Raw genomic sequence first — 23,398 nt, 5'->3', positions numbered from 1 at the left:
TCTAGAAGTATACGAGTAAGAACATGATATGTTAAGAAAATCTACACATTGTTTGTAAGGATAGTCTTCACTCTCAAAAGTAACTCGATGAAGATTGATTTAAACCTTTAGCTACAAGAAAAATAGTAAAGATCTAAATCAATGATTATATCAAATTATTATTTTTTATTTAGTACATAATGTGACGTGAAAATTCAAACCTTTATCTACAAAAGATTAAATAATATATATATTTTATATTTAATATAATGAATGTTGAGATATAAACATGTTAGCAAATTATGTTACTATTTAATTTTTCTTTCGACATGCATGCCCAATCTAGTTGAGTTGCTAAGGTTGGCAATAAATTATTAAAGTTCAAATTTTAAAATTTAAGTAGCAATTTTTCTATAATCTTTTTACAATTGCAAACATTCCACCTGCCACATTTTCAAAATAAATTTTCATTTAACATCTTATTACCATCTTATGCTTGGTTTTAAAATTTATATTTTTTAATTTCGCCAATAAAAAAAAATAACATAGAATTTTAGAACTTTTTTTTTTCATTCAAAGAGTTTTGTTAATATTTTCGACAACATTTTTAATTTAAAATGATTATCCTAATTAAAGAACATAAATATCAGTTTAATAATTATAAAAGCATGGAAACAAATAGAAACACAATTTATCATCGGTAAGAAGTTTGGAGAGCAAATCATCCCTCCAAAAATTAAAATGGAAGATATAAACTTGGGAGAAAATTTTTTAAGTATCTCTATAATTCAATATAGATGAAACTTATGTCATAATCAGACCCTTTGACAATAAATGTCCAGAACTAAAAGCTAAGTGGCTTCATAGATAACGTAATCAGTACATCCTAAGAAACCAAAAGGGAAAGTGGTAGAATAGCAACAAGACTATAGCTCACTGTCATCATTTGAGTTTCCACCACTTGATGGTTTCCCATTAACAGCAACAAGCTCAGTGTCAAATATGAGTGTTGCACCACCTGTAAATTTACACAAACAAGAAAAAAAATGAGTTCAAGAACCTCAACCTTAGAGTCGAACTTATCTGCTTAAACCAATTGAACATAAGCAATTGAACTATGTTCATGTTTGACTTCAGACAAATATGATTAGTTGGTAATCAGTGTCCTGTGGTGGCAAATGCCAGAGATCCAAAATCCAAACAGAGGTCCAACATGAACACCCACATATCTCAGCTTCATCTTTCAGTTCTATGATTTGAATAAATTCAAATGATGGCTCGAGCTTTGAGGTAGTTGAAGCCTCCCAAAAATATTAGAGGTAAGTCATGAACTTAATTGCAAGTATTCGCCCGAAGCCCATTATCAAAAAAGTTAATCAACATTATGGATTCAAATTTAAACTCAAATTCATAACGAAAATCTAATGTAGTCTCTGACTATGCAACTTTTTCATTCATTACTATCTTTTTAGTTAAAAAATACGTGAGCTGCAACAATGTGAGATTTGAAACTTTGACCTTTTAGTAGATATACCATAGCCAATTGAGCTATACTAAGGTGAATCATTGTAGTTCTTTTTAATTCTTACAGTTATTAAGTTAACTAGCATCTTTTAAAACATCATATCATCACCCTAACTGGTGCCATGTTGGGGTTCACATTATTATTTCTAGAGCCGAAGAGTGAAAATGACATCAAATAAATCAGATTTGAAAACTTAAGCAATATTTCTGTAAAAATAGAAGATGCTCATAACTACTATCTTCTTAAATAGGCTTATATTGAAATACCTGGAATGGTTGGTGGAGAGCCTTGGGGTCCATACCCCAACTTTGCAGGAATTTTCAGTTTACGTTTCTCACCAACGCACATTCCCAATAACCCTTGGTCCCATCCTGAAAATGAAAGAATTTCGGCTCTCAATAGTCAATAACTTCCAAGCACAATATCAGAATAGGTATTTACTGAGAAACTAGCAAATTTTTTCCGCACAGATCTTTAGGTAATGACTGTATTCATATTCACTATATTGAATCTTCTGAGCTTAATCATAACATTTGTAGATTTGAGTTCACAGATCACGGATCAGGACAAGTTGAACAAGTTAAGGAACAAATTCCGGTAAAACGAGGGAGCATACAGCAATCTGTACCCTATGTTCAAGCAATGTGAACAGGGGTAGATAAGCTGAGTTTAGACCAACATCAGTTCCAAGATATGTTCTCATTTTAGATCACGAGAATCGTCAAGAAACTAATTAATATGATGCAATGATATTCATGCCCTTTCTTTTTCTTTTGGGAAGTCCGGAAATGTTAAGAAATAGGGTCATTTTTTTTATAACGTGAATGGGATTTTGAGGATGTTTAAGAGGGACAAAAATTCAACATCTTTACTGAGCCTCAAACAACAAAAAGTTGTGTGATCTTCCCTCTTTTTATTATAATTTCCGTAAGTTGTTTCTCAAAAAATATAAATAAATTGTCTGTGATATACGACTGAGAATTTTAAGAAGCCAAGATGCCAATGGCTGAACTTAAAAATGACATTTGTTGAGTTTCTAAATGGTTAAATCTCATGACAAATGTCAGAGGATGTAACGTTGGAGTACTGATAGGCCACCAATTAGGTAAGCTTAAGCAAGAATAGCTAGGAAGGGAAATTTGAGATAGTTTAGGTGGAAAAATATTTGGTAAGAAAGATGTATTAAGTGGAATTCCTGGTAACTACTTGGTGTAAGGCTTTAAGCATGGGGGTAAGGAGTGAACAGGCAGGCTGTTTCAGGTGAATTATGATGATGAGCTCTCGAGTTCTTCTGTCGTACTGATAACTTTTGAGTAATGCATAAACTACTTGAGATCTATAATAATAGACGAATTATTTCTTGACCGCAGCTGAACTCAAACCCATTTGGATCAACGAGGAGTCCAAGATAATGATGAGCAAAAACAGAAACATTCAAAATAGAAAGTAAAAACAGTAAAAACAACAAAGAAATTATCTTGGCAGCGAAAGTTGCTACCAGTGACTAGATGTATGTATTTTGTGCAAAAATACCTTTAATTACTTGACCAGCGCCTAGCTCAAACTCAATGGGGTCACCCCTTTCAAAACTAGAGTCAAAAACAGTCCCATCTGTGAGCTTCCCCTATTAAATCATATGACAACAAAGATCAGTCAAGAAGATGGTGGAACCTGAAAGAGGATGCCTCATTATAAAATGAATCAACTGTGTTAAGTCTTCGAATGGAAAAATGCACATAATTATATTAGTGAAATCATAAATTAATCATGTTTGTTTAGGCTGCAACTGGTTTCTTATTCATTTCAATTAAGTAATATATCATTCCTTCAAATAAAGTTCAAATTAAGAGCCCCCATTATCTTACTGGGGCAATGCCTTATCTTCCTTGCTCTGACATCTCCCAAACTCTTCCTTTATGCCATTGACAGGCATTAACAAATTGAATGCTATGTATTAGTATATACAAACACAAACAAACATAAAAGCTAGAGCCAAACTAAGTTATTGATGCAACTTACACGGTAGTGAACTTTGATTCTATCACCTTTATGAGCTTGAATGTCACAGGAGGTTGGCCTACCCTGCAAAAAAAAAAAAAAAAAAAAAAGGAACTTCAAAACAAAGAACTAGCAAGAAACAACTTGGGACAGTGATCCAAGTGTTAGAGGTATTTGGACCCTCCCAATCTTGAGATCACTCTCAAGCTTAATTCATTCTCCAAAATATTGCCTCCCAAGTGTTTCCATTTTTGAGACGAATGCTCTTATAAAAAACATTGTTGTTTTCCCTCTAAGCCCCATTAAGATAAAAATAGAAACTAGTTTGTCTGAGAAATAAAGGAAATGAGCAACTGTCTCTTCATCAAGCAACGTCATTACATTTACATCATTACCAGCTAACATAAATTTTGCAATGCACCACTACCAATAAAGGTGTAACTAAAAGATCTATTCATTCAACACTTCCTCGTCAAGTTTTCAGAAATTACAAATTTATAAGGCCATTACAGTAGCTACTGCTTCTCAGGGCCAAAACTCCCACCAGGGATTATGACCAAAATGTTTACATGTAGAAATCAATTGTGTTATACTACCATATGCTTCAAGGCTAATAATCAATTTAAGTTAACCTACTTCCTCAAATAATGTCAAGCTAGTGAATTTATGAGATCACTAGTGGCAATTGATTTTTAGAGCCAGACTATAGATCATTTCAAAGAAAAGTTTTATATTTCATTTTCTACCCCACAGTCGCAATGACAGTCTAAGAGTGAATTTTTTGTGGAGAAGATATCACATTCATATCAAATTAAATTCATATGAAGACATGGGGAAAACCCCATCTCATAAATTGATCAAAACACCATCCAGATCTAACCCAATGTACACTTTTCATTACATATATAGATCTCATTTTAACCACAATGATTTTTCAAAATCAAAGTCTCATTATACCATGTCAATGACCACAAAGCTTTTACGAGACTAGAACAACTTGTAAAACATAAAATCCTTTCATAGTATCAAAGATCTTTAACTTCCTATCAGATATGAAAATGGGGGAGACATCCAAATTCACAGCAAAAGGAGTTCCAGACAGAATGGAGGCTAAAATGTACGAAAAAACGAAAACCCATTTCTGAAACCGTAGCACAAATAAGTACATTACCGTAACACCAATCTGTAACTCAGTTACATCCTTGGCCGTCTTCGCGTAAACTGAAAATCAATTGAAACCCCAAAAAAATTGAATGAACGAAACCCCATTTATGATGAATTACGATGAGATCTAAATACCCAGAAAAGAAATGGGAAATTCAACAGAAGAACATACCTAAATTGGACGCAAGCAAGAAGAGAAAAACTAGAGAAGCCTTCATTTGTTCGTCTTGAAATTGTTCTAAGAATGGGATTGTGTTGATCGATTGGTAAAACCCATGTAATAATCTTTTGCAAATTAAAATTAAAATTATTTTATTTTTTTTTTTTTTTGGTTTTTTCTGATCCAAGAGATTGGCTGATTTGTCATAAATCTAGAGAGACGCGTCAAAAGAAGGCGTGATTGGGCGATAAGTCAGACATTTTCGTTATATCAACCAATCATATTTGAAGATCTTTTAATAGATGGCAAATTGTATTATTTGGAGGGAATTTTTAAAATTGTGATTAAAAAAACAAAAAATGAGGATAATTTATTCAAATAAGCATTTCAAGTGAGCCATTATTTTTTTTTCAAGTTAAGCATTTTCAATTTAACTTTGGTGAATGTTAAAATTTGTTGCTGACAAATTTATATGACATTATACTAGTTATTGTGCAATAAATTACATTTATGGTAATTTATTCGTGTTTCATAATCGTAATGAATTGTGGGGTCTGCCTTTAAATCTATAATCAAATTTAATTGTGGTTGAAAATTACATGAGATCTACTATCTTTATTTTTACCATTATTGTTATCCTTACAAATATTGTTACCATAACAGTATGAAAATTATGAATATGACACATTCATTGTTATATTTACCTTTACCATTATTGTTACAAATACTGTTAGGGTCAATCAGTAATGACAATGATAACGATAATAATAAAATGTAACAAATCGGTAAAGATGCGGCAACTATTAACGCGTAATAAGATGCATGGAGAAGTAGAATCGTGGAGGGAATAAATTCACTGCATCATTAAGCTTGGTCGCAATCATAATCCCAGTTGGCCACACTAACGCATTGTACACCTCTCGGTGGTCAGCCACATGCTTATATCTCTATAACGCATGGTTGCGTTAAGCATAAGATTATTCCTATCTCTAGGAACACTGCTTACTTTGCTTAGTGAGTTCCACTATACTGCTTACTTTGCTTAGTGAGTTCCACTACTTAACCTCTCAGATAGTTGGTTATAGCTACTCAACTCATAGACAAGTTTTGTGATAGCCTAGCTCCAAGCAAAGGGGATTGACTCACTATACTCGTGCAACGCACACCTCTCGGTGGTTTGCTACATATATCATATCTCTAGGCAGCATAATTGAGTATGCGATAACTCTTGCAATCTACATTTAACTCATTGCAATGAAAGTAAAAGATGATAAAGAATAAGATAATGATGAAGATAGTGTTGAAGGAACTAAAGAGATGCATTTATTACAAAATGTATTAATGTCTTAAGCCAAGATGTAATATAATACAGAGATAAGAAGAGAAGTGGAGGGCTAGAAGTGGGCAATCTCTTGCTTCCATCAGATATACGTCAAGGCTGTCGGTGATACCATGGATGGGTGGTGGAGTAGTCTCTCTCGAGCTCTATTTCCGGCGAAGCTCCAGTCGTCACTCGAAAAGGGTTGTGGAAGTGAAGAACTCTCAAAGAATGTCTTGTTCACGCTCTCATCTATGATCACAAAATCTGCCCAAGGTAGAGACTTGGATCCTTGAATTTATAGAGCTTAAACGCTGACAACATTAGTAGTCCCGCTCTAAATCACTGCCACTTCTGATGCGGTAGGTGAAATGTCAGCATCATCTTATCTCTTTGATAATCCTAAGGTATGCGTTCATGATTGTTTCTTCTAAAGTATCAGCGCATTCTACCCACTTTGCGATCGACCTTCTATCACGGTTATCACTCTATAGTTGCAGCATTCCATGCGACGAACTGGTCTTCATAAAGATCAACACATGCAATCGATTCTTGCGATAGCTACAAAAATAGACATTTTGACGCAGAATAACGCATGATATAGGGTTAGCAGGGATTTTCACTACTGATCAATGCAAGCTCATTTTTTCACATGAATGCATATTCGCTCATCAACCCGCATAATTCTAAGTAAAATGCTACAATAGCTTGTACAAGCTATCAGTCTTCGTTGTTCTGATGCATGGAAATCTCATTGGATATTTATAGGCATCAAGGAGCAACTTTTTCTTCTCTTACTAATGATTATGCTGATAAGGTGTATTAAATTCCATATCCTGATGCGCTGCCTGCTTCACATCAGAAGTTCATTGGCTCTGCCGTGAAGCTTTCTTGTCAGCTACCAACTTGGTCTTTGATTGGACTTCCACCACCCATGCATCATGTCGTCCTTTATCGCATAAGGCTACCAACTTGTTCAACTATTTGATTCCAATATTGGCGCAATTCCTTGTGATCACATAAGTACATTTCCCACACCCAAAAAACACGATTTTTATAACTTTCGTAGATAGAGAGACTTTGTGCATGTGTGATCGCATGATATAATTATTTTTATGAATTCCTTATCAAGTTGTTACATTTTTAGAGCTTTTTTTCCTAATTTTTTTTTAGATAAAAGAGGTAAAATAACTTGTATTTCTACAAATTGTCAGAGTGTAAGGTGGAATTCACTCCTACCTACTTTTAGGGATAGTAGAAAGGTTGTTCCCAAATGCTGACTCTGGGTCATGAACAAGGGGCCCCACCTCTCATTAGCTCGAAAGGGACTTGGTATGGTAATTGGATCACAAACTAGTTGTTCATTAGAGGATCACTGGGACTTAAGGAGCAAGATGAAATCTCGGGGGTAAAACAACTTTTAATACAACAATTATTACGAACAAACCTGTGAAGGTTTCACTTACTGATTATGGTTATATCAAGTGGACATGAATATATCTACAGTGAGAGGAGTGTAACTACTGGACTTTAGTGGAGTGACCTAGTAGTTAACGAATGTTGGTTAATTAGGTTAAAGTATTTAGCCAATTAATCTCGGATCGTTGGAGCCCATGATCTGTAAGTCCATTAGGTCCCCCTACTAGCTCATATCAGACTAAACCTTAAAATAGTGTGACGAATTCGATTTTTTGGAGTAAAGTGTTGAATATATCTAATATGTTTAACCTAATGTTTAATTATGAATTAAACATATATAGAGAAAAAAAGATATTTAAATAAGATTTGAATATCAGAATTTTCTAAATATGGTTTCAATAACGGTAAATTAGGATTGATCGGGATTAGTGCGATTTTAATTAATTAAATTGTTTAATTAATTATTTAAGTTTAAATTGATTCTAAATTAAAGAGGTCAAAATTGGATTGAAAGTCAAAATTGTTGACTAGGTCAAAATTGCAATAAATGTCAAAATTGTTGAATAGGTCAAAATTGAGATAAAATCAAAATGTTGACTTTAGACTTTGAGAGTCAAGTCAAATTGTTTACTATGGACTTTGAGAGTCAAAATTTGACCTTTGACCAAGTTTGTGGAAAGATCCAAGTTTCATATTAATGGGAAAATCCAATATTTGTTTTTCAAATTTAAAAATTATTGTTGGGTATTAACCTCACTTGAAGACATTAATCCCACTTAAAAATTAATGAAATTTTGAGTCAATTTTTCGTTAACTCAAATTTGCATGATTTTGCCTATAAATAGAATAGTTTTATCAAGTTTAATCTTCTTGGCAAAAGTGGATTTCTTGAGAATTTTAGTAGAACTCTAACCCTAATTCTCTCTCAATCTCTTTTACATTTTCTCTCCATTTATATCACTTATCGGATCCCACAATTCCATTCTAAGGATGAAGATTAGTTGGAAAGACTCTCGTGGTGGTCTACGAACTAATCGTGAGAAAGATTTGGTCATATTCAAGGAGGAATTTAGAGTACAAAGGTTGTATCTTTAACCCTTACTTGATTTCATGAACATGCACGCTTATTCTTTAATTAATTAACCTAATTAGAGTACTTAGGATCCTTAATTGCTTCCATTTTTAATTGTTAACTCCATCAGGCTGCATGTATAACTGAGGTCTAAGAACATTTATCAAGCAAATGGATCCTTAATTAGATCTTTCTAACTTCTCACAATAGTCCCAAAGCATGACATATTGCATCTTGCTACTTCGTTCAATAATTTGTAAAGTCATCTTCCTTGCTCTATAAGCTTGATGCCTTGAAATGTTAATATTGAATTCTTTCCTCACAATGTCAACAACGAAATTCGAGTCCCACTTTCGAATGTAATTTAAACATATTGATATAATGATTAGCAATCCATTTAGTAGTTACATGCTTGTTACTAGTTTTTCAAAAGCATGAGTGAGTATTTTGTAGTGTCTTTATTTGGTAAGCATTCTCATATGCCTTTTAGAGGCATGTAATCGCCAAACACAACCCTTTTGGCATCATACCGTCACTTTTACTGACTCATTTTTAACATATATCAAATTATGGTCATTCTTTATCGAGTATTCTATAAAAACATCTCTCAACTCACCCAGTGCATTGAACGTCATCCCTAAAGATAAATTGATCTCTTACTTTACACCGAAGTATTAAATTCAAGATATTATTTTTTATTGTATACCATCTTCATCAGATTGAACTGATGAGCTTAAGTGACTAAAAGACCTATTACCATACTCACCCAAGGCTCCACTAATAAGGTTTAACTCATTAATGAACTCCTCCACATTTTGAGACTTACAATCCTCCTCATTAATGTTAGTATCCTCATTATTGTTATCACACTCTTCCTCACCTTCAACATAAACAATTCTTGCTTTAAACAAGGCATCATCCTACAACCCACCATAGTCATTGTCCACAAAATTCACTAAGATTACATTTCTATCACTAATATCACTCTCTTCAACCTCTTTACCTTGTATATTCTCATGCATTAAAACCTCCAAAATGGGTGTTACCTTATTTAATGTTGTTTCCAAGTGCTCTACGTAGACATGAATCAAATTCACATGTTTAAAAGCCCTTAACATCTCTTGGATATCTTTATCATTCCATAAAAGTCTTAACCCTCCTTCAAAATCCATCCTTGGTACTTTAAAATAAATTTTTGTCCATTCTAATACAGCTACTGTTGGGTTTTATACCCTAAACTCATATTTTGTAAATTAAAAAAAAAAATTACTGATTATTATTAATAAAATATTTTTTTTATGTTATTTAATATCTTAAATTTGTATAACTATATCCAATAAAGCAAAATCCAAGGTTATTTGCATGAGACTTGAACAATATGTAGTTAACATACAGTGGATTATGTTCAAGTAGCAACTTAAACGGTTTATAATAGATGGATAAGGTTAAGTGTCTTATCCTTGTGACACTATGGATACGATCCACTTTGTATGTCAGTTGATACCCTAAATCTCATGGGTTTCATAGTTTGTAAATTATTTGTAAACAAATTATTTATTTAATAAAATAAAGTGTTATTTTATTTGACATTTAGTTTGCATTAATCCAAAACCAATAAACTAAGATCCAACTGTAAGATAAATTAACATGCAGCGGAAGTAACAAGGATCAATAAGCATTCAAATTTACTAATTTTGGCAGAAACTAAAGTATGTTCATCTAAAATAAGAGGGTTTGTAGTCATACCTTTGAAGAACTCTTCAAGATCTCAATCAATAGCAGCAGTCCTCTCCAAAGAACACCGTGAACCACCTCAAGATCTTCCCCACTATCTTCATGGAGCTTTAGAATGAGTTGTGGGACTCAAGAACAACTTGAAGCAACAGAAAACCAGAGAGAAGCTCACTGCACCAGCACGCTCGAAGAACTCTTCTTCAGCCTGAAATTTTCTCTAAAATTTCTTATTGAATGCATGCCTCAAATTCACTCCAATCTTCTTTATTTGTTGCAGATGAACATGCAAAGAAGAATGTTGCATGAGTTGCAGCTTATGCTTGGAGTAAATGAAGATGAGGAAATTGGGTTTGTGTGAGCATGTAGAAGATGGGTAATAGAAAATCTCATTTTTCCATTTGTGCATATTTTTCAAATTTCCAATTTTTCTCAAAATCAAAACTAATTTCAAAATCTATTTTGATTTTAAAACTGAAAATTTAATTCTATAAAATTAATTTTTAAATAATAATACTAATTAATTTAATATCAAATATGAAATTAATTTTTGCACAAATCCATCTTCATATATTTAAATATATATTCTCCTATTTTGTTTAATTTTAATTTGAACATTTCAACTTCTCAAGCTACTCTAAAGCTTATCTTACGAGCTAGTAGGGGGACCTCGCAGACCTACAGATCATGGGCTCCAACGATCCGATATTCTAAACTCACTAGACCTATCTAACTCCCATTCGTTAACTAATGGGTCATTCCACTATAGCCCATAGTTGAACTCTCCTCACTGTAGATATATTATGTCCACTTTATATAACCATAATCAGTAAGTCGATCCTTCACAGGTTGTTCATAATCACAGCTGGTTCAAGATAACCGTTTTACCCTTGTGAATACATCTTGTTCCTTAAGTTCCCGCTAACCCTCTAATGAACAATTCTGATTCATAACACCTATGAATCAAATCCTTTGTCTACATGAGAAGGCGGGGCCCCAATTGTTCAAAACCTGGAATCAGTACTTAAGAGAACAACCTATCTGCTAACCCTAAATCGGGTAGGAGTGAATTCCATCTTGCAGGACTATATCCCCAGCTATTTATCCGGTCTTATCCTCAAAATGGGAGGCTTATTGAGCAGTGCTATTGGACTACTCTCACCGTTTATAGATCAAAGGATAATCCCAAACAAACAGGAGTTTATAGCTAGCTCAGGATTAAGTTAACCTAGGTTACTTAATAAATGAAATAGTCAGTTTTAACAGTAAATGGTCTTATAAAGAAAAGTGACTATTTTCGTGGTCTAGTCTATATGCAAACTCATTGCATAGGATGCCCCCACTCACATGTCTCAACATGAACGATCTGTGGATCACATCGTTTGTAGCACTTTACAACTTCTTATAAAACCTACAAAGTGGGTCGCACCCAATAGTGTTACCAGGATGAGATACTCAATTTCATCCATATACTTATTAGACTATTTAGACTATATACTGTTAACTTGATCTTGTTTATGTCACTACATAAAGTTACAATATTCAGACTATAGTCATGGATATTTTTATTGGATTTTCATAATAGAATGCAAAATCAACAATTTATTATTATTGATAAATAGAATGCTTAACACGAACTGCGAGTTTTAGGAAATTCCCAACAATCTTCCACTTGGACTAAAACTCCAGTGAGAATAAATATATACAATATAATGTTGAGAATCATAAAAGGGAAAATAAAATAAACTAGGGCTTCTCTAATACCATATATATTCTCTCACTTACCCTAGATTACACTACTCGGAGTCCTAGTCCAACTAGATGGTCCTTGAACACTTTAGTCGAGAGGGCCTTTGTGAATGGATCAACAAGTTTATCTTCAGAGGCAATCTTTATGACTATCACATCTCCTCTGTGTACTATCTTCCGGATGAGATGATACTTTCTTTCAATGTGTTTTTCACGTTTGTCACTTATGGGTTCTTTCAAGTTGGCAACAACACCACTATTGTCACAATACAATGTGATAGGCAGGTGCATATTTGGAACTACTTCCAAATCAGCCAAGAATTTACATAGCCATACTGCTTATTTAGCAGCTTCACATGTAGCCACGTATTCCGCTTCCATTGTGGAGCCAGCTATACAACTTTGCTTAATGTTTCTCCAAACTATAGCTCCTCCGTTAAGAGTGAAAACTGATCCTGAAATAGATTTCCTAGAATCTACATCAGTTTGAAAATTAGAATCAGTGTATCCTGTAAGGATCAAATCCTTAAGTCCATACACAAGCATATAGTCCCTCGTTCTCCTTAGATACTTAAAGATGTTTTTGACAGCAGTCAAATGATTGTGTCTTGGATTGGATTGGAACTTGCTAATGATTCCAATTGCAAAGCATATGTCAGGGCATGTACACAACATGACATACATTAAATCCCAACTGCAGATGCGTATGGAATTCTTGTCATCTCCTCAACATCTTAAGGTATCTTAGGACACTGTTCCTTCGACAAATGAATTCCATGCCTAAAAGGTATCATACCTTTCTTGGAATTTTTCATATTATATCTTGACAACATCTTGTCAATATAAGATGTCTGAGATAGTGCTAATGTTCTATTCTTTCGATTCCGAAAGATCTGTATTCCTAGAACATACTGAGCATCACCCAAATCTTTCATTTGGAATTGTGTTGCTAACCATCTCTTTACGTCAGCAAGAAAACTTGTCTCATTCCTAATGAGCAATATATCATCAACACAAAAAACTAAGAATGCTACAGTCTTGTTGACTATCTTCTTGTACACACAAGGTTCATCAACATTCTGTCCAAAGCCATAAGATTTGATTGCAGTGTCAAATCTTATATTCCAAGACCTAGACGCTTGTTTTAATCCATAAATGGATCAATTAAGCTTACAGACTTTCTGTTCATATCCTTTTTCGATAAACCCGTCTGGTTGAGACATAAAAATACTTTCATCAAGATAGTCATTCAAAAAAAGTTGTCTTGATATCGATTTTTCATATCTCATAGTCATAATATGTGGCAATGGAAAGAAGTATTCTTATTGACTTTATCATGGCAACAGGCGAAAAAGTTTCTTCATAATCAACTCGTTCTCTTTGGGTAAAACCTTTTGCCATGAGTCTGGCTTTATAGGTCTGCACCTTGCCATAATCAACTCGTTCTCTACGTCGAGGCATCCTCAACTCTTGGGATGGATGTGACGGAACAACAACCGTTGTTGATGGACCAGCTTGATCAAAAACTCTTGTTGATCTTTCTGTAGTATTTTTAGTCAGTTCTTGCAATATTAGTTTACTACGAGGTAGATGATTTTTTGATCCTCTTCCAAGAACATAGCATTTGTCGATACAAATACTTTATCTTTTTGGGATCATAAAACAATTCTCCTTTTTTTCGTTGGGATATCCTATAAATAAGCATAATTTCAAACGTGTTTCCAATTGTTTAGGATTTTGTACCAACACGTAGTTGGGCAACCCCAGATACGGAAATGACGTAAACTGGTTTTGCGTCCTTTCCATAATTCATACAGTGTTTCTGAAACAATTTTTGAAGGAATAGCCTTCAGAATGTGTACTGCAGTCTGTACTGCATACCCCCAAAAGGATTGAGGTAACTAAGCATAACTCATCATAGACCAAACCATGTCTAACAAGGTTCGATTTCTCCTTTCTACAACACCGTTTTGTTGTGGTGTTCCAGGTGCTGTGAGTTGGGATTGAATTCCATGATCTACTTGTTAGGATTGGTCTCTTAATTCTCCCGGAGTCTCGTTGTTTTATAAAGATGCACATTGTTTAATGAATAAAATAAGTGTTATTTAATTCTGGCATTTACTCATATCCAATAAACAAAGCTCCTTGGTAATCTTATGTGAACTTAAGCATGTATATGTGATATACAAGTGGATCATGCCTTAAGTGATAACCTAAATAGGTCTATAGTATAAGGATTAAGGTGGGATACCTGATCCTAGTGACACTACGGATACGGCCCGCTTTGTAGAGGTTTGCAAGCGTTGTAAACTACTACAGATGGTAGATCCTAACCAATCATGTGAAGACGTGTGAGCGGGGGTGTTCTATACAAAGAGTTTGTATAAAATCTAGACCACGAGATGACTAGACTCTGTATATAACGTCGTTGATACTAGAGACTTGCATCTTACCTAAACGACCATAGGTGACACGACCTAAATCCTGAGTGTTTTGGGAACTCCTGCCTTTGAGGGTTGTCCTTTGATTAGTATGGGTGAGAGTGGCTAGATTGTCAACTCAACATGCCTACCTTTTTGGGGACTTGTCTGATCTGGCAGCTGTGAATTCAATCCACAAGATGGAATTCACTTATTTCCCGAAGCAGGGATAAATAGAGAGATTGCTCCCTTAAGGGCTGATTCCGGGGCTTGAACATAGTGGCCACAACTTTTCTTTGGAAGAGAAGACTCAGTCATAGTTGAACTATGACTTATGTTCATTAGAGGAATCAGTGGTACTTAAGGAGACAGATGTAACTACAGCGACATAACGATTATTGGCCCAGCTATACTTACGAGCGATTTGTGAAAGGTTGTCGCACTGCTGATTGGTTAAGATGGACACATAATATAACTGTGATAAGGAGAGTTCAGTTGTCGGTCTTTAGTGGAGTGTCTTGCAGTTAACGGATGGTGGATATCGTGACTAAAGAGTTTAGTCAGTTATTCACGTGTCGTTGGAGCTTCGAGCTACAAGTCCATGAGGTCCCCTTAGTAGCTCAATGGATTCAGTTGAGGATCCGTTCTTGGTGTTGATTTGAAATGTTCAAATTGACAAAGGTATTTTGATTATATATGATATAATCGGTATGATATATGAGATACATCTAGTGGAGGATTGAATTAAAAGAGATTTACATTAAGTACACATTAAGTACCATGGAATAGAAAAAGAACTATGGTTTATATGTTTCATGAGATGAAATATTAAAACTATAGGTTATAAATATAGTATGATAAGTTGGTTATCATTTATATTTATAATAAAATTAATTATTGGATATTAATTCTTTTTCTTTAATAACCAATTGAGTGGGTGGTTATTGGATTTTCATGGTAACCATGAGATAAAAGGAAAATGGTTTTCCTAATTTTAGTAAGTTTTACAAACTGTTGAAAAGTTTTCTTAAAAAGTTTTTGAGATTTCTCTCGGCAAAAAAAGGATCTTATGGTAGTCGTCAAGTAAATATAGATTTACTAACGACGGCTAGGGCGAGCTAAACGATCATACAGTATTTACCAAACGATCGCATAGCTTTTGCTATGCGATCGCTTGCCTAAAGTAAATGATCGTGTAGTGTCTGTAGGTGACAGACCGAGCTAAACGATCGCATAGCTTTAGCTAAACGATTGGGCATCGACCTATACGATAGGTCTCCGCCATCTCCCATTTTCCCAGTCGTGTACACGATCGATGTTTCCTCCTTCGTCTGCCTCATTCCAAATTCGAACAGAGCCCACCCTCTGGATTCTCACACCGAGAATACAAAGGTAGCCTTGTTGGTGGTGTCATACTCAATTCGACACTATCGAGGTGCTGTTGAAGCCGTTCGTGCTATTGTTGAGGATTTCGTGGCCGAGGCGATTGTTGCGAACGAGCACGAAGTGTTTGTGCTGTGTTGTGGTCATTTAGATCGAGCATTCGAGGTTGCTGTTGTTCGAGTGGTCGTGCGCAAAGGAGCGTGGAGACGCATCTTCAAATGTTCGTAGAGTTTTCCCTTTGTGCATTTCTAGTTTTTCATGCTGTAATTTTCTGTAAGATTTGTATAACTGCATGTTCCTGTAGACGACTGTAAATGTATTATTCATTCATGATTGTAATTTGGAATTATCTTATTTCCCCTGCTCATGGAAATCTCGAATCCGATTTCTTTCAATTGGTATCAGAGATAGGTTCTCTGATATTCCAAATTACAACTCTGAATTGAACTCATTTTACAGTCGCGGTGGGTTTCTACATTTATAGTTAACCGTTTTCTGCTTCTGTGGTTACGTTGATGAATGTTTTGGATTTAATTGCCTGTTTTGTTAAAGATTTTGGTATTAACAAGTGTTAATTGTAAGGGCCCCTGTGTTTTTGGGCGAAATTCACATCGCAATCGAGTCTGTAATTCAAAAGGTTTGAGTTCGTCGAGTCGTTCATGATGAAGCTTCGATGCATGGTGATGCAGTTCTCAACGAAGAAGAAGACCAAGCGTTGGTCGGATCATGTAGCCTCAGGTAAATGATCATTGGGATTTAACTAAGCGAGCGCTTAGATTTTTTAGACGATCGTGTAGTATTTTCTAAATGATCGTTTGGCTAATGCTAAGCGATGGGGTAAATCATTTACCATATCACGTAGCGTTGATTGCCCGATCGCGTAAGTGCTGGAGGTAGACGATCGTAGAGAGAGCATGCAATATGGAGGCACTAGCTAAGCGATTGTTTAGGCGATGGTGCTTCGCGGCATTGTAGTCGTTTAGACTATCGCGGAAGGCGGCATTGTGTGGAGCGCGCTAAGCGATCATGTAGTTCAAGCTTCATCGCTTAGTAAAGGTACACGATCATGTAGTAACAGCTAAACGATCATTTAGATTTTTCTAGACGATTGTATAGTAAATGCTAAACAATCGTTTAGCTCTGGGAGCGCTGGTAAGCGATAGAGCAAAGCGTTTATTTTATCGTGCGAACGATCGAGGGGTGCTTAGTACATGATGGTTGGAGAAGCGATGCTTTTTCCGAGCGGTTCAAGACTCGATTCGCCTGTTTGAACCGGAGACTCCTTGTCTTTGTAATAGTTAGCTTTCCTTTTGTGTTTTTAAGGCAATTTCACCCGATTCATCAACATTGGTTTTCTTATACATGCAATGTATGGTGTATATGCCAAATTGTTTGTCATATAGTCAAAACCCACCCTAGGTTGTGTAATTATTCATACATCATGTATTATAAATGTTATAATCAAGCATGAAGAAATTACTTGAAAGCATGCACATGCATCATGAAATATAAGAGTTATATTTTGCATGCAGTGAGCATTCTCATGCATCATCCTTTTATTATAAATGTTGTAGTCTAAGGGTGAATGGAAGCATGTTTTACTTGTTTCATTGCTATTTTGTATAAGTGTTATATAAAAGAAGTAGCAATGAATGGACAATGCATAGAGCATGATACTTAGGCTGTTTATAAGCGTTATGAATACCTTGCATGTGTTAGCTTAGCATTGTGGTGGTTTCCGTTTATAAGTGTTATAAAGGAAATTAGACCTAAAATCAATAAATCAGAGTTGCATGCAGACTTAGGGTGAACTCAAGTTTTTTTCTAAAAGGGTTTTAAAATTGGATTGAGATAGACCCAAGTTCAAGTGGTTCTAAAGAGTTTAGTAATCTAGATTAATCTTTTCAAATCGGTTTAATAGGATTAAATTGATTAAATAAAAGATTAAATTTGTTGTAAACCTATCTATAAGGGACCTTTTATCTAAGGCGGGGTCTGGCTAGGCTAGGGTTCTTAAGTTGACGAAAACGTAACACCCTTACCTGAGAACCTACCTAGAAAGGTGAATTAGATAGATTTTCAACAAGCATGCGACGATTTGATCAAAGATTCCATTAAAGAGTTTAATGGATGATGATTAAAAGTTGTTTTACTATCCATGGTAAAAGTTACTCTCGAGAAAACCTAAAAGCCACTTAGTTAAAATTGTTAGCCGTGTTTTTTCTAAGTAAGCTAAACCCTAGGTTATAAAATACTTAGTGGGAGGAAGAGGCGTATCGGATATGTCTATGATTTTACTCATGTTTCTCCCTGTATGTTCACACCGTGAGATTCATACTTGGCCTCGTGGTGCCCAGGATGCATCCCCCTTCAGATGGTGTTTGCATGAGTCTATATCAAGGTGAATGGAGAGAGTGTTTATAGTAAGTGGGTGAAGGGTGTGTGTTAACACGTCCTATGGTCTCTATCATTGGTTCACACCGTGAGATCATTTTGTACTCCCTCGTGTCACCTTTGGTGCATCCCCCTTCGGATGGATTTTGTGCAGTTGGTCAATATCAAGGTGAACTCCAGAAATGGATAGGGTTGCTTTAAGTTTTGCCCCAATCGGAATTTTTCCCTTCAGATTGACCTTTTGGGACAGACCTTTAGGGCTTAAAATGGCGGGTCACACTTACAAGAGATTGTTAGGTAAGTTAATGATCTCTTGGCCAAATCAATGATGGCTAGTCGTTATAGGAGCAAGAGTTATTTTGGTATTAATGACTGGTTGAGAACTTCTTAATTCAGAGGAGGGATAACTGACCTCCCTTCGGCGGCTTTTGTCCTAAACCTTTGAAGCATAATTGCGAAACTAGATGTCACACAGGGTTCATGTTAGTTTTGCTAAAACCTTATTGGATGTTGTTTTGTTTTACAACGGGTATTTGCTTAAAACCTAATGTAGGTCAATGTGTTTTTCTTTTCATCAACTAGTTAGTATTTCCGTCTAAAGTTTTTAAAATGACCGATTACTTATAGTGGAAAGAATCGTGTGAAACAAATTTCGTGGCAAACGACCTCAATCCCACTACTCTCCAAAAGAGGAGACAAGATAGTAAATATGATTTATTGGTTTTGAAGACGTGTTTGGTAGAGAATGATGATTCTGCCTGGATCTTTGATTCAGGTGCTACCAATCATGTCAGTTCCTCTTACCAAGGATTCAGTTCCTGGCAAACATTGCCACATGGAGAGATGGCTCTTCGATACGGTACTGGTGAGGTTGTTTCAGCTGTTGTTGTAGGCAGGCTGAAGTTATTTATTGACAAGAAATATTATCTGTTACTGGATAATGTTTTTGTAGTTCCTCATATTAAGAGGAACACAAGTTTTTATTTTCAAGAATGGAATGGAGATTGGTTATGGTTCAATGAAAAATAACTTATATGTACTAAGGCCGTTAGTTATAAAGGCCTTATTTAACAATGAAATGTTCAGTACAGAAACAACAGCTAAAAGACCAAAGGTTTCTCCAAAGGAAAACGGCCTTCTTTGGCATCTAATGTTAGGACACATCAACCTCAATAGGATTGAGAAGTTGGTGCAAAGTGGACTTCTAAAGAGTTTAGAAGAAAACTCCTTGCTGGTATGTGAATCATGCCTCGAAGGCAAGATGACCAAATGACCTTTTACTGGAAAAGATTACAAAGCCAAGGAAGCCTTGGAGCTTGTACATTCAGACCTATGTGGTCCAATAAATGTTAGAGCTCGAGGTGGCTATGAATATTTCATCTCTTTCATAGATGATTATTCAAGGTTTGGGTTTCTCTTCCTAGTGCAACGTAAGTCTAAAGCCCTTGACAAGTTCAAGGAGTATAAGGCTGAAGTTGAAAACTTGTTAGGTAAGAAGATAAAAACACTACGATCTGATCGTGGTGTAGAGTATATGGACCTCCAGTTCTAGAACTATATGATAAAACATGGGATTGCATCCCAACTCTCGGCCCCTGGTACACCTCAGCAGAATGGTGTATCAGAAAGGAGAAACAGGACCTTGTTGACATGGTTCGGTTTATGATGAGTTATGCTTATCTTTCAGACTCGTTTTGGGGTTATGCAGTGCAGACTGCATGTTATATCTTGGATAAAATTCCCTCGAAAAGCGTTTCTAAAACACCTTTTGAGTTATGGAGAGGCTGTAAAGGTAGTTTACGCCACTTCAGGATTTGGGGCTGTCTGACACATGTGCTAGCGACTAACCCAAAGAAGTTGAAACCGTGTTCGAAGGTTTGCCTCTTTGTAGGCTGACCCAAGGAAACGAGAGGTGGATACTTCTATGATCCAAGTGAGAACAAATTATTTATTTCCACAAATGCTATCTTCTTAGAAGAAGATCACATAAGGGATCATAAGCCACGAAGTAAGCTCGTTTTACATGAGATCTCTAGTGAGACTGAGACTGCTGAGGGTTTAACAAGAGTTGTTGAACAAACCGACAGATCAACAAGAGTTATTGAGGTCGGAACGTTTAGTCAACCAGCTCAAGAATTGAGACTGCCTCGACGTAGTGGGAGGGTTATGAACCCACCAGATCGCTACGTGGGTTTGACTGAAGCCCAAAACATCATTACAAATGATGGGGTCGAGGATCCATTGTCTTTTAAGAAAGCAATGGAGGATGTTGACAAAGATGAATGGGTTAAGGCCATGAACCAGGAAATGGAGTCTATGTACTTCGATAACGTTTGGGAGCTTGTTGATCCACTTGATGGGGTAAGACCTATTGGATGTAAGTTGATCTTTAAGCGAAAGAGAGGTGTAGATGGAAAGGTACAAACCTTTAAGGCTAGGCTCGTGACAAAGGGTTATACCCAGGTTGAGGGAGTTGACTATGAGGAAACTTTCTCACTTGTTATCATACTGAAGTTTATCAGGATTCTCCTGTTCATAATCACATTTTATGATTATGAAATATGGCAAATGGACGTCAAGACTACCTTTCTTAATGGTAATCTTGAGGAGACCATCTATATGACTAAACCAACAAGGTTCATAGTTTCAGATCAAGAGCAAAGAGTTTGCAAGCTTAATAGGTCCATTTATGGGCTGAAACAAGCATCTAGATCTTGGAACATCAGATTTGACACTACTATCAAATCGTTTAGCTTTGACCAGAATGTTGATGAGCCTTGTATTTACAAAAAGATCATCAACAGCTTAGTAGCTTTCCTGGTACTGTATGTGGATGATATCCTACTCATTGGGAATGATGTAGGGTATTTGACTGACATTAAAGGTTGTCTAGATGCCTAGTTTCAAATGAAAGATTTGGGTGAGGCACAGTATGTTCTTGGGATCCAGATTATTCGGGATCGCAAGAACAAATGGTTAGCCCTGTCTCAAGCATCATACATTGATCAAATGTTGATATGTACATGATGTAGGATTCCAAGAGAGGTTTGTTACCCTTCAGGCATGGAATCATTCTGTCTAAGGATCAATGTCCTAAGACACCTCAAGAAGTTGAGAAGATGAGACAGATTCTTTATGTTTCTGCTGTAGGAAGCTTGATGTATGCAATGTTGTGTACTAGATCTGACATTTGCTATGCAGTAGGGATTGTCAGTCGGTATTAGTCCAATCCAGGATTTGATCACTAGATGGTGGTCAAGACGATCCTCAAATATCTTTGGAGACCGAGGGACTACATGCTTATGTATGGAGATAAGGATATGATCCTTACAGGATACACGGACAATGAATTTCAGACCGATCGAGATCCTCGCAAATCGACATCGGGGTCAGTGTTTACTCTGAACGGAAGGGTTGTAGTATGGCGAAGCATCAAGCAAGGATGCATCGCAGACTCCACTATGGAAGCCGAATACGTAGCGGCTTGTGAAGAAGTTAAGAAGGCTGTTTAGCTGAGGAAGATCCTTTCATATTTGGAAGTTGTTCCAAATACGGATTTGCCTATCACTCTTTATTGTGATAACAACGGGGCTGTGGCAAATTCGAAGGAACCTCTCATCGTCGGGGTATGCACATAAAATGGAAATATCACCTGACTAGGGAGATTATGCATCACAGTGATGTGATAGTCACGAAGATCGCATTGGAGCACAATGTTGTTGATCCCTTTACAAAGGCCCTCACGGCTAAAGTGTTCCAGAGTCACCTGAAGAGTCTAAGTCTGCGAGACATACGACATCTTGTCTAGGGCAAGTGGGAGATGGTACTGCGGTATGCCCTAGTTTATTGTATATTGTACATTTTTATATAGTATTGTACATTAGTCTCCCGAGTCATTAGGACAAGTGGGAGATTGTTGGGATTAGTGTCCTAATTCTCCCTGAGTTTCGTTGTTTTGTAAAGATGCATATTGTTTAATGAATAAAATAAGTGTTATTTAATTCTGGCATTTAATTATATCCAATAAACAAAGCTCCTTAGTTATCTTATGTGAACTTAAGCATGTATATGTGATATACAAGTGGATCATGCCTTAAATGATAACCCAAATAGGTCTATAGTATAAGGATTAAGGTGGGATACCTGATCCTTGTGACACTATGGATACGACCCGCCTTGTAGAGGTTTGTAAGAGTTGTAAACTACTACAAATGGTAGATCTTGACCATTCATGTAGAGACGTGTGAGCAGGGGTGTCCTATACAAAGAGTTTGTATAAGACCTGGACCACGAGATGACTAGACTCTGTATATAATGTCGTTGATACTAGAGACTTGCATCTCACATAAACGACCATAGGTGGCACGACCTCAATCCTAAGTGTTTTGGGAACTCCTACCTTTGAGGGCGGTCCTTTGATTAGTATGGGTGAGAGTGGCCAAATTGCCAACTCAACATGTCTATCTTTTTGGGGACTTGTCTAATCTGGCAGCTGGGAACTCAATTCACAAGATGGAATTCACTCTTTTCCCAAAGCAAGGATAAGTAGAGAGATTTCTCATTTAAGGGCTGATTCCGGCGCTTGGACATAGTGGCCACAACTTTTCTTTGGAAGAGAAGACTCAGTCATAGTAGGACTATGACTTATGTTCATTAGAGGGATCAGTGGTACTTAAGGAGACAGATGTAACTATAGGGGCATAATAGTTATTGGCCCAGCTGTACTTACGAGCGATTTGTGAAGGGTTATCGTACTACTGATTGGTTAAGATGGACACATAATATATCTGTGGTAAGGAGAGTTCAGCTGACGGTATTTAGTTGAGTGCCTGACAGTTAATGGATGGTGGATCCCGTGACTAAAGAGTTTAGTCAGTTATTCATGTATTGTTGGAGCTTCGAGCTACAGGTCCATGAGGTCCCCTTGGTAGCTAATGGATTCAGTTGAGCATCTGTTCTTGGTGTTGATTTGAAATTTTCAAATTGACAAGAGGTATTTTGATTATATATGATATAATCGGTATGATGTTTGAGATATATCTAGTGGAGGATTGATGCAAAAGAGATTTACATTAAGTACCGTGAA

General features: G+C 36.0%; 1 protein-coding gene across 1 annotated transcript; it reads right to left on the bottom strand.

Moving 5' to 3' along the window:
• Positions 1 to 735: 735 nt before the first annotated feature.
• On the bottom strand, positions 736 to 5,018 carry LOC120085057 (peptidyl-prolyl cis-trans isomerase FKBP15-1-like). Its single transcript, XM_039040899.2, has 6 exons — positions 4,839 to 5,018; positions 4,674 to 4,723; positions 3,524 to 3,586; positions 3,038 to 3,128; positions 1,771 to 1,875; positions 736 to 997 (listed from the first exon to the last, which is right to left on the bottom strand). Exons 1-6 carry the CDS (start codon positions 4,882 to 4,884, stop codon positions 906 to 908), a joined length of 447 nt encoding a protein of 148 aa, XP_038896827.1. The 5' UTR covers positions 4,885 to 5,018; the 3' UTR covers positions 736 to 905.
• Positions 5,019 to 23,398: the final 18,380 nt, after the last annotated feature.

This window comes from Benincasa hispida, chromosome 9 (assembly GCF_027475165.1).
Source record: "Benincasa hispida cultivar pf3 chromosome 9, pf3_genome.v1.1, whole genome shotgun sequence".
Taxonomy (NCBI): domain Eukaryota; kingdom Viridiplantae; phylum Streptophyta; class Magnoliopsida; order Cucurbitales; family Cucurbitaceae; genus Benincasa; species Benincasa hispida.
This window is presented reverse-complemented; position numbering and strand designations above follow the sequence as displayed.

Excerpts from the sequence above, each read along its gene's own strand:
- LOC120085057 (XM_039040899.2), bottom strand. The coding sequence starts at position 4,884 with ATGAAGGCTTCTCTAGTTTTTCTCTTCTTGCTTGCGTCCAATTTAG. Across the intron at positions 4,724-4,838 it reads CTTGCTTGCGTCCAATTTAG|TTTACGCGAAGACGGCCAAG; the intron begins GTATGTTCTTCT and ends ATTGATTTTCAG. Across the intron at positions 3,587-4,673 it reads AGTTACAGATTGGTGTTACG|GGTAGGCCAACCTCCTGTGA; the intron begins GTAATGTACTTA and ends TTTTTTTTGCAG.